Source organism: Phaethon lepturus, unplaced genomic scaffold, assembly GCF_000687285.1.
Source record: "Phaethon lepturus isolate BGI_N335 unplaced genomic scaffold, ASM68728v1 scaffold9585, whole genome shotgun sequence".
NCBI classification, from domain to species: domain Eukaryota; kingdom Metazoa; phylum Chordata; class Aves; order Phaethontiformes; family Phaethontidae; genus Phaethon; species Phaethon lepturus.
Genome location: NW_010541187.1, coordinates 22,385 through 40,215, shown reverse-complemented (window position 1 = coordinate 40,215; position 17,831 = coordinate 22,385). Strand labels below are relative to the sequence as shown.

General features: G+C 38.2%; 1 protein-coding gene across 1 annotated transcript in view; it reads right to left on the bottom strand.

Moving 5' to 3' along the window:
• The window catches only part of LOC104621224 (peroxidasin homolog), a gene marked incomplete at its 5' end in the record, with an annotated part of 44,143 nt that overhangs the window by 5,096 nt on the left and 21,216 nt on the right, over positions 1–17,831 (bottom strand). The window contains 4 exons of the mRNA XM_010287653.1: positions 291–411; positions 11,341–11,549; positions 13,792–13,926; positions 14,843–16,346. Coding sequence (XP_010285955.1) covers positions 291–411; positions 11,341–11,549; positions 13,792–13,926; positions 14,843–16,346 — 1,969 coding nt within the window. The remainder of the gene's footprint in view (positions 1–290; positions 412–11,340; positions 11,550–13,791; positions 13,927–14,842; positions 16,347–17,831) is intronic.

The following is a 17,831-nucleotide window of genomic DNA, read 5'->3' as shown; positions in this document are numbered from 1 at the left end:
AGGAATGTGGGATTCCAAATCCCCCAAATTATGCTTCCTCACTGAGTTTTTTCATGAAAAGCACAGGAAGAACAAAAGCACTATACTGTGTCACTCACAATTTGCACTTGAAAAAAAAGTGGTTTACTGTTAGCAGACATGCAGAAGTGTCAGAATGAAATACATCAACCATAAACTTGAGAAAGCAGATGCTGGAAAAAAGTGGTATGCACATACAAAGAAATCACTCCGTTTCATTCAGTTTTTAAAACAAATGTTTTTTCATACTTCTTTAAAAAAAAAAATCTCACCTTACTGTTTTGGACATTTTCATTTTCTTCAAGGGCTTGTCCTCCTGAAAGCTGTAATCAAGAGAACGTCTTCCCCGAAAATGATATGAAAATGCATTAAACTGTCCTCTAGTTCTGCAGTCTGAAATTAGACAAGAAATTAAACATTATAAACAACAGTATAATCCAGCAGTTATAATATTAATAGGGTTTTACAGTATCTTCTGAATTGGCAAAGGCAATTCATACATTCAGTCTGATTCCTCTGGAATCAGTTTGACAGCAGCTGGATATGTCTCAGTGATACAACATTTAAGCCAGCTGGATACAGAGAATTGTATTATTCACAGACCAGCTTTTTGGTATGAAACAAAGGAATAAAGATTATTTTCACAAATATATCAGTGCTACTTTAACTATTCTTTTCACTTCTGAAATTACCACTCTCTTGGCTTTTAATCATTTCTGCTTTTTGGAATGGAGTAGTTACATATGGAGGAAAACAGTAACAGAAAAAACAGCCTGTTGCTTCCTCATCTATTCCAGGCATTATTACTTGTTATTTTTGGCATTTGAAAAAGAATCTTTAATTAAATCCTGGAGAATATTTGCAGACACACTATACTGGTTGACCAGCCCTATTTTCAAATTTGAGGGATTTGAAGGTATCACCAGTCACTTAGACCCTAAGACCCCACTGTAGAGTGAAAACCTCAAGCCTGAGAATAATCATGACAAATCTTCTCTGAAGATCCTATGGGGATGTCTTCACAGGATGAAGTATGTTTTTCCTTCATTTCACTTTATTTAGCCTTCCAAACACAGTGAGTATTTGGAAGGCATCCCATTTAAAAAAGAAAAGGAATACAAAACAAAACTGGAACAGCATTTTGGAGAAGAGACAATGAGAAAATAGAAGTTTTCTCATTTTTGTTCACAGAAGCTTTAAAACAAAAAGTTACAATGGGCCAAGCTGCAGCGGTAACCAACAGCATGTTCAACTGTTAGGAGCAGAGAGTCTGCTAAAAAAACAGAAGGGAAAGAGAATTACAGAATCCCATGGACATACCCCAGCTAAGTCTGGTATTAGCAGAATGAGCCATCAAAGCAACTGGACAGGGGAAAAAGTAATTTCCCTTAAAGTTTCTCTTAACTTGCACCAGAACAAATTTATTCAGAAAGTCAATAACATTTTATAAAGTATTTTTCTGGAATTTAGGAGTAGCTAGATGGAATACCTACAGCATTAACACATTATTGCACAAGTTTCAAGTCAAGAAGAGAGCCTCAAAACACTGTTGGACTGAGCGACTTGAGAAACTAATGTAAAGTTCTTGTCTCACATAAAATGAACAAATACCATTGCTTGCTCTGTGATTATGCAAAAGTAAGTATCTTGGACTACTTTTAATTGTACTGGACTTTTACTTAAATTGGACTATTTCAGTTTCCCTGTTAGGAAAAACTTTCTTTGTCCATGGCTTAATATCAATTAGAGATAGAAAAAAAAAGACTGACAAAAAAAAAAGTACTGATTGATTTTCAGTTCAAAACCAATACCTACAGACCATTCTTGAACATCATCTATTCACGCAATTCTTCTTCCCTTTTTTTTCTTGCAGCTTGTCCCATTCTTCAGTATATTACCTTCCTCCTACAATAACACCACCACCAAAGGACTAGAATATATTTACTGCCAACATATTGTTCGTTCTTCCTGGGTGTTCTGCTGTTTCTCAGACAATCTTCTTGCTGCTTACTCGGAAACTAAGGTCCTTCAGACAGGAACAGACCGCTGTGTCTGTAAGATGCTTAGCATGAAGGCGTTTTTAATCACGCTTAGACACTTCCATATTTAGTATGGTGAGAAAAGGGGTCACACTGAAGGGCTGTGCTGATTTTGGCTGGGGTAGAGTTAATTTTCTTCAGAGTCCTAGTATGGGGCTATGTTATGGATTTCTGCTGAAAACAGTGTTGATAACATAGGGATGTTTTCGTTACTGCTAAGCAGTGCTTACACAGCGTCAAGGCCTCTTCTGCTCCTCACCCCACCAGCAAGTAGGATGGGGGTGTACAAGACGCTGGGAAGGGACAGAGCTGGGACAGCTGACCCCAACTGACCGAAGCGATATCCCACGCCATCTGATGTCATGCTTAGCAGATAAAGATGAAGCAAGAAGAAAGGGGGGATGTTCGGAGTGATGCCGTTTGTCTTCCCAAGTCACCGTTATGTGTGACGGAGCCCTGCTTTCCTGGAGATGGCTGAACACCTGCCTGTCCATGGGGAGTGGTGCATGAATTCCTTGTCTTGCTTTGCTTGCGTGCGCGGTTTTTGCTTTACCTATTAAACTGTCTTTGTCTCAACCCACAAGGTTTCTCATTTTTACTCTTCAGATTCTCTCCCCTGTCCCACCAGGGGGGAGTGAGCGAGCGACTGTGGGGAGCTTACTTGCTGGCTGGGGTTAAACCATGACAAACGCCATTGGAGAAAGAACTAGTTTTGGTCAGAGGCATTTCTTTCTTAAAGCAATCTCTTGCTTAAAGTTTTCCTGATTGTCACAGAAATTTTTAGTTTCTCTTGGAAGCAATTTGTGAAAGGTTTCTGCTATTCTCCTTTGTCTATTAACTGCTATAGTTTAAAAAATCCTACATAATACAGAAGATTATTTTGGGAGAAAAATTTCCCCAAATTAGCCATAACCAGTTCAACTCATTTTCTGCACAAAAGCTGAATGTTTAAGTGCAACCTAATAATCCCTTTTCTCCATGGAAGTTTTGTTCTACAGTCTAGGTATTGTTACACTCCAAGTGTCAAGATAATTCATTTGTATATTGAAGCCATGTTCACATCTTCAGTAAATCGCCTAAGTGCCGGGTCCTGCACTTGGGTTACAACAACCCCACACAAGGATACAGCCTTGAGGAAGAGTGGCCAGAGAGCTGCCTGACAGGAAAGGACCTGGGGGTGCTGGCTGACAGCCGGCTGAACATGAGCCAGCAGTGTGCCCAGGTGGCCAAGAAGGCCAACAGCGTCCTGGCCTCTATCAGGAATAGTGTGGCCAACAGGAGTAGGGAAGTGATTGTGCCCCTGTACTCGGCACTGGTGAGGCCGCACCTTGAATCTTGTGTTCAGTTTTGGGCCCCTCACTACAAGAAGGGTGCTGAGGTGCTGGAGCATGTCCAGAGAAGGGCAACGAAGCTGGTGAGGGGTCTGGAGCACAAGTCTTATGAGGAGCGGCTGAGGGAACTGGGGTTGTTCAGTCTGGAGAAGAGGAGGCTGAGAGGAGACCTTATCGCTCTCTACAATTACCTGAAAGGGGGCTGTGGTGAGGTGGGTGTTGGTCTCTTCTCCCAAGTAACAAGCAACAGGATGAGAAGAAATGGCCTCAAGTTGTGCCAGGGGAGGTTTAGATTGGATATTAGAAAAAATGTCTTCACTGAAAGTTGTCAAGCATTGGAACAGGCTGCCCAGGGAAGTGATTAAGTCACCATCCCTGGAGGTATTTAAAAGATGTGTAGATGTGGTGCTTAGGGACACAGTTTATTGGTGGACTTGGCAGTGCTAGGTTAACATTTGAACTTGATCATTTGAAAGATCTTTTCCGACCTAAATGATTCTATGATTGTATTTCCCACAAGGTTTTAAAAATGCACCTATAATGTAAATGAGATAGAAAAAACTTGATGTTTAGAAGTATTGAGCACTCTTAATTCCCAGTCAATCGCTTCTCAAAGTCTCTGTCAAGGAGATTTAACAAATTGAAAGACTAAGGGAATGTGAAGAAAAGCACATATAATGTAACTATTGCTTCTATTTGATTATACTTCAGTTTTCTGAGGTTTAGTGTATGGAATTATGTTGCTGTTACTGTAAGCAGTTGTAAGTATCTAACAACACTTAGTTGTGCCAGTGGGAGCAATAAAAGGGAGAAGAAACACTGAAAATGTCTGAAATGTCAAAAGATTTTTTTGACTAGATGTTTTAACAAAGCAACTACTTAAAAATTACACAACATAGGAAAAAGACTTTTCACTCCAAATGAAGTCCTAACTCAAAATAGCTGGGTTTGTTATTGCGAAGTAGGCCGCATCCCTTCACATTACAATGCACCTCTTCATTTTTTCAGTTGAATAAGACTTTCTAACAAACGATACATTAAATACCAGCAAAAATTGTAATATGTTGGTCTAAAATTCAACAGTAATCTCCTCTGATTGGAACAGATGTATTTTGCATAAGCATTATTTAAACATCTGGACAAAAATAACAGCATAGAATGTAGAAGATTAAGTGACAACCCAGACTTTCATCTCCCCGCTGACATACTCAGGAATTCTAATACTAAAGACGTTCTCTGTAGTTGACCTTGAAGCTCAGAGACTGATGCTACCAAAACTAGAAGGCCCAGACATTGCAGAGAAAGCAAATATCCAGATAATTTACAGAACATGACTATATAAATTGTTAATATACAGCAAATGATAACCTAAAGACATTTAAAAACATAACCTGTCTTCATGATCTGAACAGGTTTTTGACAGCCCACAGGATGGTAAAGGAGAACCATAAGGTTCTTAACACCACACCAAAGCAAATCCAATCTCCCCAGCAGAAAAATTAAACAGGACTATTTAGAAAAAGTTGCAGATTAAAAACATGCACCTTTTTGAATATAAATATCAAAGATCAGTGAGAAAAAATAATTTCAGACAGACTGAAAATCCATGAAAACTTGGAAGTTTGAAAAGTAAGGACTCTAAGGACCCTAAGAACTGACCTAAGAACTGACCTGCCCATTAGACTGTGAAGGTATTAGTGTCTTACAAAGGTAGTAACAGTCCACAGAGAAGAAGGAAAGATTCCGACTGCCTAGTTTTGCAGAAATCACCGAGACATTTCCATTAGAATCAGGGAATCACAGAATCACTACGGTTGGAAATGACCTTCAAGATCATCAAGTCCAACCATTATTAATCCAGCGCCACCATGTTCCCTAAACCATGCCCTGAAGCACCACATCCACACGTTTTCCGACCCGTGTTTCCTTTACAGTCTATGGGCAGTGACACAGGAGTCAGCCTGAATCGTCCTTTAGAGACATCTCTTTCTCTACTGCCTTCAGCGGGACTTCAAGAGGCTGAGATCTTACCTTTGGGGACTCATTTAGGAGTTTAGGGTTAAATGTTATGACTGACAACCTATTGCTTTCACTAGGGATGGTAACTACTGGCATGAGACCCCTGGCAGCAAAGACAAAGTACTGTCACAGCTCAAGGTCTAATCTATATCTAATTAAGATTTAAGTTTATGAATTACAACTGTATTTTATTGATCATAGATACATCAAAAAGATAAAATATTCTTCGTTTGGATGAAATATAAATAAAAGTACTGATTCTCTCAATATAATTTATATCATAGCGAAATGCTGGACTACATTATCTGTACTACTATTCAAAGAAAAAAGGATATAATCTTTAAAATTACAGACCATGGAACTTTATTTTAGTAGCCTGGCATAGTCTGAATTGTTATTAAGCTAATAGACACTGTCTTTAAATGTAAATTTTAATGTAAAAAGATACATTTGAATGTAGAAAGCAAAAATAATTATGACAAGACAGAAGCAAACCACAAGATCTGTGTAAAGAGAAAACATGTTCAGGCCTAAATTGCACCATTTTGGTATTTTGAAGAGTTCTTGGTAAAGAATTTCTATTGTCACAGAAGATCTTGCAGAGGCTGCTGTTAACATTTTAAAACATTAAAGTCTTCCACAGCATTTAGGGTGTAGCCCAGTGCTGCTTAGTATTTTCACTGAAGATGAAAGGGCATAAAGAGAAGCACATAATCAGATATAATACTAGAAGTAAAAGCCAACCAATTTTGAATGTAGAATAAAGCACAATTGTTACAACAAATAGTTGATGGCTTTCTGGAAGCAATTCTTAAATCACAGAGATTAATGTGGTCAGTACAGAAGCAACAGATGGCATAATTGTTGGTCTGGTCTTAAAATACAAAAATTCATAAATACAGATCTATCCTACTGGAAGACCATGTATAAACGCACTCAGATTAAGAGTGTGTCTTAAGTCTTCTAATAAAATTCAGTGGGATTTAAACATGTTTAATCATAATTTCTATAAGGCTGTTTTCCTGAATTAGATAAAAAACCAATATCTGATACAGGAGATATGTTGGTTGCTAACTGAGAACCAGTTAAGAAAAATTGGCCTTCTAAATCAGTTTAGGTTTATGAAGATGACTTGCATCTTGCCTGAATCACTTCCTACCGAGTCATTGTTTGACATAAAACAAAAGGCTAAAGAAATTTTTCATTTTGATTTACAAAAAAAAAGTGTGAAACCATTAAAGACTCACAATGGAAAACATTTTGAAATTACATACTTGGAGTAACATCATGTTTCCATTTCAGCCAATACGTCTTTGTACCTAATTTCTATTCTTTTTTTAACATAAATCATTTCACAAAAACATTTGGCATATCCATAACAGAATGCTTATATTTGAGGGAAGAGAGAGTTATCATTTCTGTGTTTTGGGTTCAGAACTGAGATACAAAGTCAGCAAGAGTAATCATGGAAACATACACTGAGTACTTAAAAAAAGGGGGGGGAGGGGAAGTCTTTTTTTGCACTAGAGAGCCTGAAAAAAAAGCACCAAAAGTTTCTTGTTTGAAAAACTTGAAGCTTGGATGCTCTTTGCTCAAATAAGGAGCTGAAGTAAATCTGCAGTAATTACTCACCATCTCTGACAAGACAAACAAAGGTAGAAAGTGAAGGAAACCAGAAGAAAAACTTGTGTACCTTAGTGGAACCCCTTCTTTTTCCCACCATAAACTAGTAATTCTGTTGTATGATTCGTTAACTGAAAGCTAAAGGTAATCTTTAGGTATTGTTGTTATATAAAGGAATAATGCTTTTCTTTATAGGTAATAAATACTAGCTTTATTCAAGAAATCTATGGAGTAGCTTTTTGTAGCTAAGAAATTTTTCTATTCTTCATACAGAAAAGTATTTTGACTTGAACAAAACAGGAAGGTTAACAAAAACAGATGTGTTTTTTAACCAGACTGAAACAGCTGAACATATGGGTGACTTATTCAACATACATAAAGTGAAACGAACAGTATTCTCTTTTCTAAATTTTAACTTAGAGGGATTTTAATTATAAAATAATCAGAAGTATTCTAAATATGGAGAATGATACAATATTTTTCTTCTAAATAAACAAACAACAAATATAAATTCAAAGGAAGAAAGTAAACTTAAAGTCTTTAACTTGAAGAAAATTTATGTAAGTTAAAATAAATGCTATTCCTGAACATATGCTGTGTATGCCCCCTACTCCACAGTACTGGTATGTCCCCAGTGCCACAGAATGAAAAACAAATTTTAAATTAATTGTTTAACCTTGGATTCCCACAGAAAACATCACACCTATTCACCCGCGCAAGAAAGCAGTTCATGTAATACATACTTTGTTTTTTCTTAATTAACCTCTGCATAGAATAGAATCATAAAATCATAGAATAGTTTGGGTTGGAAGAAACCCTTAAAGGTCATCTAGTCCAAACCGCCCGACATGGGCAGGGATATCTTCAACTGGATCATGTTGCTCAAAGCCCCATCCAACCTGACCTTCAATGTTTCCAGGGACGGGGCATCTACCACCTCTCTGGGCAACCTGGGACAGGGTTTCACCACTCTCATAGTGAAAAATTTCTTCCTTGGATCTAGTTGAAATCTAGCGTTTTTTAGTTTAAAACCATTAACCCTTGTCCTACTGCTACAGGCCCTGCTAAAAAGTCTGTCCCCATCTTTCTTAGAAGGCCCCTTGAAGTACTGGAAGGCTGCAAGAAGGTCTCCCTGGAGCCTTCTCTTCTCCAGGCTGAACAATCCCAACTCTCTCAGACTGTCCTCATAGGAGAGGTGTTCCATCCCTCTGATCATTGTTGTGGTTTTTGTCTGGACCCACTCCAACAGGTCCATGTCTTTCCTGTGCTGAGGGCTCCAGAGCTGGACACAGGACTCCAGGTGGGGTCTCACCAGAGCAGAGTAGAGGGGCAGAATCACCTCCCTCGACCTGCTGGCCACGCTGCTTTGGATGCAGCCCAGGATGAGGTTGGCCTTCTGGGCTGTGAGTGCACATTGCCGGCTCATGTCCAGCTTTTCATCCACCAGTACCCCCAAGTCCTTCTCGGCAAGGCTGCTCTCTCTCCCTTCACCCCTGGCCTGTATTGGTACCCGGGTTGTCCCGACCCAGGTTGCAGGACCCTGCACTTGGCCTTGTTGAACCTCATAAGGTTCACATGGGCCCATGCCTCGAGTTTGTCCAGGTCCCTCTGGATGGCATCCCGTCCCTCAGGCGTGTCAACCACATCATTAAGCTTGGTGTCATCTGCAAACTTGCTGAGGGTGCATTCAATCCCACTGTCTGTGTGGATGAAGATATTAAACAGTACTGGTCCCAGTACAGACCTCTGAGGGACACCACTTGTCACTGATCCCCATTTGGATTTCAAAAGAGTTCAGAAAAAGTGGGATACAGATAGGAAATCTTTTAAATAACCTGAGTTATTTACCCTTTCTTTTGCTTGGCAGTTTTCTAACTGTACTGCATCCAGTAGTACTCTCTGGTAGTAACATTCTTGAATGAAAATACAAGCTGGGCTGTTGAATGGCTGAATACTCTAAAGACCTTCCAAAGATAACATCTGCTCGAAAAGGCTCAGTGATAACATAACATTTAGAGAATCAACACACAATTTCTCAGAAGAGCTTTACAATTTTTCCAAATCGATATAATTAATGTATTTGTGAAACATCTGCCAAGTATGTGTTTGTGAAACTGTCTGCCAAGTTGCATGAACCATGGCAAAGTGAACTTAGCCTGAACTGGTAGAATATGATTTCTCTGCTAATGGTAAAGCATTTGAAGAGTGATAATTGATTTTCTCTGAATGCTTCTGACATATGTCAGGATTACTTTTAAGAGATTCTGGAAGACTTTGCGTTAAAATTACAATGTGTCAACCATATCTAGAGTTTTATAAGCTATTATGATCTGTGTGGGAATGGCAAACCTAGTAAATATATTGTTTACAAAATCTGAGTAATCTAAAAAAAAACCCTGGTGAAAATTAGGGTAAGACCTGAACGAACTATGCGGGGGAAAATTGTACAAGATTTCATTGAAATCTGAAGTATTTATTTCTCCTAGTGTCAGACAGATAACTGAGATTTTGAGCCTAGACTTCCAAGGGTGAATGTTCTTAGACAGCGATTTTATTATAGTGATTTATTATTTAAAGAGGTGTTTAATGGACAAGACAGTCATCAGTTTAAAAGCTAAATTGTGTAATATCTTTGATTAGTAAATCTCTATCTACTTTTTTTTCATTTTTAACGGTACCCGAGTTTGTTCCCAGGGTAAAAGTCAGACTAGTTAGAACCATTCCTCAGTATTTATGCCCCATCCCTGGAAACCTTCCAGGTCAGGTTGGATGGGGCTCTGAGCAACCTGATCTAGCTGAAGATGCCCCTGCTCATTGCAGGGGGGTTTGACTAGGTGACCTTAAAAGGTCCCTTCCAACCCAAAGATTCTATGATTTCATGATTTACGGTATCTGTACCAGGTTGAAGCGACATCCTCCATCAGTTTACACTTTACCTACTGCCTTAAATTCTGAGCTATATCACCAAAGGACCCTCTGTCATTGGCAACAATTGTATCTTACCAAAAGTGTTAAACAGATGCTAGAAGAAGAGTGTGACCTCTCTCTCAGAAATACAATCTACTGGTTCTTTATTCATGCATATCTTTTGACAGAATATTGAATAGCCTACGCATAAGTAGTAAACTCAAGTAGCAAACTCAAGAGAATCAGCAGGAGAAAAGATTAAGAACTCAGAGATAGGTAACTTTCATCAGCAAATCTACAAGATACTGGTATTGAAAACCAGGTTCTTACTAGGTAAATTATAGGATCCTAATACTTGTCAGCTGATAGTACCATTACCCTCTGCAATGAGAAAGTTTTTTTTTTTCCAGTTAGTAATTTGTTTGACAGCAATTTCTAGAAAATCAGAGTTCCACAGAGAATTTCCCCAAATTCCTGAATATACTTTTTCAGCCAGGCCATGTCATTTGAGTTTTCTCAAAAGAAAATTATACCAACACTGTCAAGGAGATTTCAATAAAGAGAGGTCATTGTCCTCTGAAGTATTTTGTTGTTGATGATACTGCAAATCATTCTGCAAATCTGTGTGATCCAGAAGATTCTCTTGGGAAGGGATCTTCTAATTATGTTACAGATGCAGTGAAGTCTGATGTTATAAAGGCTAAAGAGAGGCCATGCAGAAAATCTGTATATGAGATAACAACCAACATACAGGCTACAAAGCAACATGGGATTCTCAATGTCCTGCACTTCATGTAGAGAAGTAAACCTTGTTTCTGCAGAAAAAAAGCTTACTTCTGAAGAAAAACAAATCACCCCACTGTCCTAACTTTTGAAGGAGATGGCAAGGAACAAGAATGTTTATCCACAAAAGGAAGAAAACAGGAAAACAGTTATTTACACCGTGCAATGCTCAAACCTATGCTATGTTTAGAATGTGTCTATATCATATAAAATATGGAATGTTCACTCACTTAACAAGGGTTGTGGTAACTGCCTTATACCCTTATTAATAAGCAAGGAACATTATTCTACCTCTCCCCTTTAAAGCCTCACAGTTAATGAAGACAAAAAGGTTATCTCAAATAAATTGTTCAGCACCACAGCTGATCAGCAATGAGACAGAACTCAGCCTTTGGTACCGAGTCAGATGAGTAGACATCTCAAAGAAGACACTTCAGTAAATAAGAATCTTTCTCACTCTTCTTCTTCAATTGGGAAGTTAAATAGTAATGCTTTGCTCCAGATTTGAGTTTGTAACATCTTAACAAAACCAGAACAATAGTCGAATATCTTCTTAAAATAAATTTAACAGACACTAAACAAAATGCACATTAATACACACAAATCCACTGTATACAGACCTTCACAGCAATCTTGCCACATCCTGAGGTCCAGTTTAGGAATATCTTCACAGCTACTATATCCATGTGGGAATTCAGCCACCTTAAAGACATCATGTTGTACCCTGGTTATGTTGTCACCATTGTCACACAAAACTCTGGCAAGAGATGTCTGCTTGATCTGAGTCAGCTGAGCAGGCATGAACACACCAGGGTTCTCATACCATAACCTGTAATCTCACAGAAAATACAAGTTTGCTAGTGAAAAATCAAAACGTGCAGTTTTCCAGAGATATTGCAATACTGTATTCAGATAAATCCTGTTTTCTACTTTACATTGTATCTGAGGGAGTGATCCAGATCCCAAAATGTAAGTGCCCGGTGTTATTTGGCATCATGCTGACACTGAAAGGGTCCCATTTCAATGTCTTGGGTATCTTTGGACATCTAAAATGGCACTAGACTGCCAAATTCAGCATTCTTTTAAGGTAGAGGCTTAAACTACCACAGATTTCTTTCTCCAGGCAACTTTCCTATGAGTATGAAAAAATTTTGATAGAATTGCTGAGATTAGAAGAATGGTTAATCTATACCTAGTTTATTATCAAGATAAATGAGACTGCTTAATTTACTAAGGATTTTTTTTCTCTAAAACTATTTTAGTGACTACACTAATTCAGGGACTTATTAATATATGCTCAGTTAATTCATTATATTCAAGGAGGAAACATTGTGGTTATCAAGGGAAAATATAAATAATACATTACTATCAAAAGCATGCCAGCCCTTGTAAAAGAAAATGTTTTAAGTTACTGTCCAGGATTTGAAAACATTTTACCCTAACATACAAGAATTGTTCACTGTGATACTGCTTACATCTCACAAAACTGTTGTTGTAATTCTATATTGATACTTTTTGCACCTATTTCAACCAAAAATAAGTAGGAGACTCTTAAAACTTCATGAAAAATCACTACTAATTTTATACTAAACTTAGAAGAATGGTCAACAAATTTCATTTTACCTACTTATGGTATCATTTCATAAGGCATTGGACAGTGGCCAATGTATTTCCAAGTACTGTGATCGGAATAGCACATTCTGAAATTTCCATCTTGACATGAAGTTAGGCTCCCTTCAAACATCACTTCTTTTCCCTGCATAGGCACATTTGTTTTGCATGGTGCTGTCAGCTTTGATCCTCTGCCCATTGTAAAGGCTTTTCAAAGAAGTGAGAGTTGCTTTCCTTATGTCTAATAATATTTTACTGTTTGCTGGCATGTTGCTTCAAAACATTTGTATTCTTTGGACAGCAGAATCCCATTTCCTAAATATTGAATTTTTGTTGTTTCAGGAAAAAAAAAAGTCTTTTGCTGGAAAAATGCAAACAGACATACACAGAAAAGCAGTATCATCATCCTGTTGTGACACAAATAGGTACCTATCACCAGCAATCTGGAGCTCATACTGCATATACTCTACCTCCAGGCATGAGAGTTTTATGTTTCACAGCTTAATGTTTAAACAGACTTTATGTAAGAAAGTTGCTTGAAAAAAAACATACAAAAAGGCTTGTGTTATTGAGTACAGAAATAAAAAAGCCTTTAGACTCTATTAAGTAGCAACTTTATAACTTATATAAAGCAAATGACATCAGAGAGAGTGACTCAAATGCAATTTCCTAATTATTCCTCTGTTTCCCTTTCACTAGGATGGGTCTAATCAGTGTAAGTCTTTCTACCCTCATGCCATCCAAAACCAGGATTCTAGGTCACAAATTATGTTAAAATGAAGGAAATGTTCATTTTCAGATTCCAAACAAGTGTGCAGAAAGTATGCAAGGGAGATGTGGCTGCTCTAACAACAGCAATGGCCATTGTTTTATTTCAGGTACTGCAGAAACTGAAAATGAGAAATTGCTCATAATGTGGGTGTAAAGTGATTTAGGAACAATTATCAAATTGTGTTCTTTGGGATAACCTCTCTGCTTTTAAGACTCTTTTTGTGCACAGATTGCTTGTATTGAAATATATGTATAGGGGTTATACACACAGAATGATACTTTTCCAACCTACGCTTAAGTAATGCAGATGGTGAAAGTGTCTCAACCACCAAAACTCCTTTGCCAATAAAATAATTAAATACCAATGAAATGAGATGAGTAACATCCATTTTTTCAGAAAGGTAAGTGACTTGAATAACTGGCAGAAAGGAAACTTTTGTTGTTTGTGTTGGCTGTGGTGCTTTTTGGAGCTGAGTATGACCTATTCATCATAAAAAGTAACAGATTTAAAAAATAAACTAATCATAGCTTCTAAAAATGTTTTAAACCTGGATTCTTCATCTTTTCAATTATGTATTTAAATCATAAGTGAAAATAAAATGCAGCTTGATTTGGAAAAAAACATTGCAACTGTTATTAAGCATCTTCAATTTAAAATGACTTTTGGCTTCCATGGTATTTCAATTTACCTGTCTCCATCCCGAATGCGCCTAAACTGTGTGCTTAACAGACACATCAAAGTTGGCCCCAGTCGGCTCCCTGGAACTAAGTCTTCTACCATTAGAGCAGGAAATAGGTCTATGTTCAGTGGGGAACCATACAACCTATAAAGAGAAAACCATGAATATTTAATAACCAGTATTTTACATTTACAAAATAACCAGTATGTGGCAAAACTAAGGGCAAGAGATATGAACAACTCACAGTAAAAATGAAAGTGATAGTGCTACATACTTTGTGAACAACCTGTGGGTGTATATGCAAGAAATCCTGCAATGTAGGTTGTATGTGTGAGTAACATCACAGGGGTCTGCAAGTCTACCCCACAATTTCCTTTCTCCTAGTAGCTTTCTTCTGATTTCTTAGAACCATTTCTTTTTCAATAACTTCTCTTCCCTGCCCCCCTGTACACTTTTTCTTTTACTGTCACTGAGACTAATTCTTTGTCTTTGATTTTGTGTAGATAAGCTAGAGGTAGCAGGTAGCTGAAGACTGATTTTCAAACACTGATGCTCTAAAGAAGAATAGATTACCAGTAATGAAGGCTGCCCACATGAAAATACAGTGAACAATATTCCCGTTTGTTTTAGTGTACGGAATGGATGGAACTGAACATGTAAATACTTACATGAGACTGACAACCTGATCTAGTTGAAGATGACCCTGCTGATTGCAGGGGGGGTTGGACTAGATGACCTTTGAGTGTCCCTTCCAACCCAAACTATTCTATGATTCTATGATTCTATGAAATATGACCTTACACAAAAGAAATATTTAACAGCATTTATAAAACCAGACATTTCAAATCAGTAATTTCATGAACACACAGAGAGATGTCGAAGTGGAGAAATTATCTGCATGTGAGAACTTTCCACATCTATTTCCTGTTATGGATGGAAATTTTTTTAAAAATCCCTTTATCCCTTTCTTAACAAATTTTTTCTTCTGGATAAGACATTTAGCTACTAATTTTGCATGCACATTTAGATAATTGATTGTTTTTCTTCACCTCAGGCTCACCTGCTAAGTTTCTCCCTGATTTCAGGATTCTTAATTTCATTTTTCAGATCTTCAAAAGTCTGAGCTGAAGAAAGATTACAGTAAACTCTAAAATCATGGTAGGGAGGAATTCCATGATCTCTGCCTCTCTGAATATTCATAGCTGCCAGATCTAAAGCCACAGTACGTGCCATGGAGAAGAGTCTTTCTGTTAATTCTGTATTGAGTAATTGTGATGGGACACGCATCTTACCAGCAACACCAAACAATCCCCTTAGAAGTGGATCAATGCCTCCTTCATTTACAATCCGAAATGGAGAGAAGAATGCCTTATGAAGAGGTAGATGGCCTTGTGGAATAGGTTCAAAGTTTTCATCCAGTCGATACAGAAAAGGATTAATGAGTGTGTGACCAAACCTAAAAGCGGCAGTTGCAAACTCATTAGTTATGCCAGAATTAACACTGGGATCATAACCCTTATATTCGCCAAGCATCTTCATGCCTACCTCTCCAAAGATCTTAGGTAGCCAGTGGCTAAATGTTATGTGTTGCATTTCTGCACCAACAATTTTGCGTGTTTCATGATATATTGTGTCACCATCCCAGTGTGGATTGAGTTTCAGTAGCTCTGTGGCAATTCTGTTGTGTTCTCTAAACCACAACGTGTGGATGCTGGTAAGACCCAGCTGTTCGTTAGAACGCTGATCACCAGCTAAAAAGCAGGGAATTGGGCTCTCATTTTCATCTCTCATACATTCTGTTGGTGGGCCAGTAGCAAATGGAAGAAGGGGCTTGCCAGATCTCTGTACGATGCCCTGTCTCAGAAGACCCCTTTGACTCGCCAGGTCTCTGATTTCTAGTGCTTCATGGTCTGAACTGCCATACACATTAGATGCATCGATGTATGAAGTCAGCTGGTTGATCTGTTCTCGTGGGTACACAGAATTCATCAGGAGAGATGTCATGCCACTTCCACAAACCGGACTGGAGCGCACGAAAAACATGCAGCGTGCACCGTTTCGAACTCTGGGATCATTTGGTGGTATCATGATTGAAAAGCACGGAGGATCATTTGTACAAACTGAACTGCAATGCTGACCATCTGAAAACCTGGCCTCACTTAGGGCAGCCACGGTGAGGTCAAGGTCATGGTCAAGAAACTGACCCCACTGCATGAGCATGTGAGTGTACTGGTCATCAGGAGTTATTGTTTCTGTTCCAATCAGGGTAGTTGAAACCAAGCGAGGCATGGGGAGTGCGTAGCCATTTGAGAGCCTCTTGGGTTCAATTCCCCGAGGCAAATTAAATCCATTTTCGTAGACTGACTTTAACAGACGTTCAAAGGCTGTCAGAGAAGCGCCCCACATGGGATGCTGAAGGTTGTTGCAGGTTCCATCATGTGTCCTGTATTTCTGGTGGAAGCACATATCTGAGCAGTTGTTCACTCGTCGATGGGCTGTACAGCCTGAGAGGTTAGCTATCAGATTCAAGTACTGTGGGGATACAAGGTCATTATAGTGATAACCTGAAAGCAGAAGAAAAGACAGAATGAAAATCAAAGACTTCATAGACTCATGGTCCCCACAGATCATTAATTTCTTTGCAATGTTATTTTACTATATTATATTTTCCACCAGATTAAATATCCTTATTGTTTAAAAGGAACAATAATAATCATGTATGAATATAAGAGCATTAGGTCATTTGAACAACCACTATTAGGTCAGGAGGGAACTTTCTTAATGCAAATTCAAGTACAACTTTTACAAAATGTTCACAAAAGGAGCTCATCACTTATTTGGACACCTAAAAAAGCAGAGATATTTTCAGAAATAAAAGCCTCATATTGAGACAAATGGGAAAATTTTCCCCAAGTTAGTTAAAGCATTTTAGAAACTGTCAGTAACATTTACACGGACTCCAAGACTTTATCTTTTGAGACTTGGTAATTCACTGAACATTACTATTTTGTTTTGCTTTATTACAGTGAAAGTTGCAGAATTTTAAGAAAAAAATTCAGCAAAACACACAAAAAAAATAACCCCAGGCAATATAGCTAAACAGAGGAGTGAGCTCTAGGACAAGTGTTATGGAGTAACTCACATTCACATTACCCAAGACTAGTTTCTAAAGAAAACTGTGTTTGCATAACACTTGGCAGAGGTTTCCTCTGCAATCCACACCATTCACTTCTGGGACTACAGTATACTTATCGCATAACTGCATTTTTTCTCAATTCGTGGAAAAATAGTATATATAAAATATATACTGTAACTAATGAGAATTATGTTTTTATAACTTCAGACTAAGGTTATGTGTTGCATGATCTCTGCTGTGGTATGACGGCATGTGGAAGAACTGAAGACCATAAGGAAGGCCTCCTAGTACAGTGCTGGGTGACTGCAAATAGCAGAACAGTCAGGCTGTACCTTGTCCATGCTGCCTATTAGGAGTCATTCTAAAAGTGATTTTTTCTTATAAACATTTGGGCTTCATTTCAGGGAAAAAAAGTAATTAATCTGGGCAATATCTACATTACCAACTTGTGTAGACCAACAGAAATGTGTCTGTAGAGTGAAATTTTTGATGCTAAGACAGACACCCCTACTGCATCCATTGTGCAATAGGAGCGGGTTTTCTTCAGAAAAGCTTTACTTTGTTTTCCTGAACTGAATGTATCCCTGGACCACATCTTTCACTTAATTTGAAAAGAATCCATGATGTTCAAGACCATACCACAACTCATAACAATGCACCGTGAGTGGGGACAACTGGGAGATTCACTTCAAATGGGCACTGCTGATCCAGAGCATAGGTACACCTTCAGTGATTAACAGATACACAGCGTGGATGAGCGAGGTTCCAGGATCCAGGAGAGAGCCCAGGAGGTAGAGTATTTGGCAGTGTAGGTGTACTTTTAGCTAACTATGAACCACCATACACCACCGTGGTTGTTGATCTGGAAAGTCTTGCAGTCAGGACTAAAACCAGACAAGCAGAATAAAGGCAG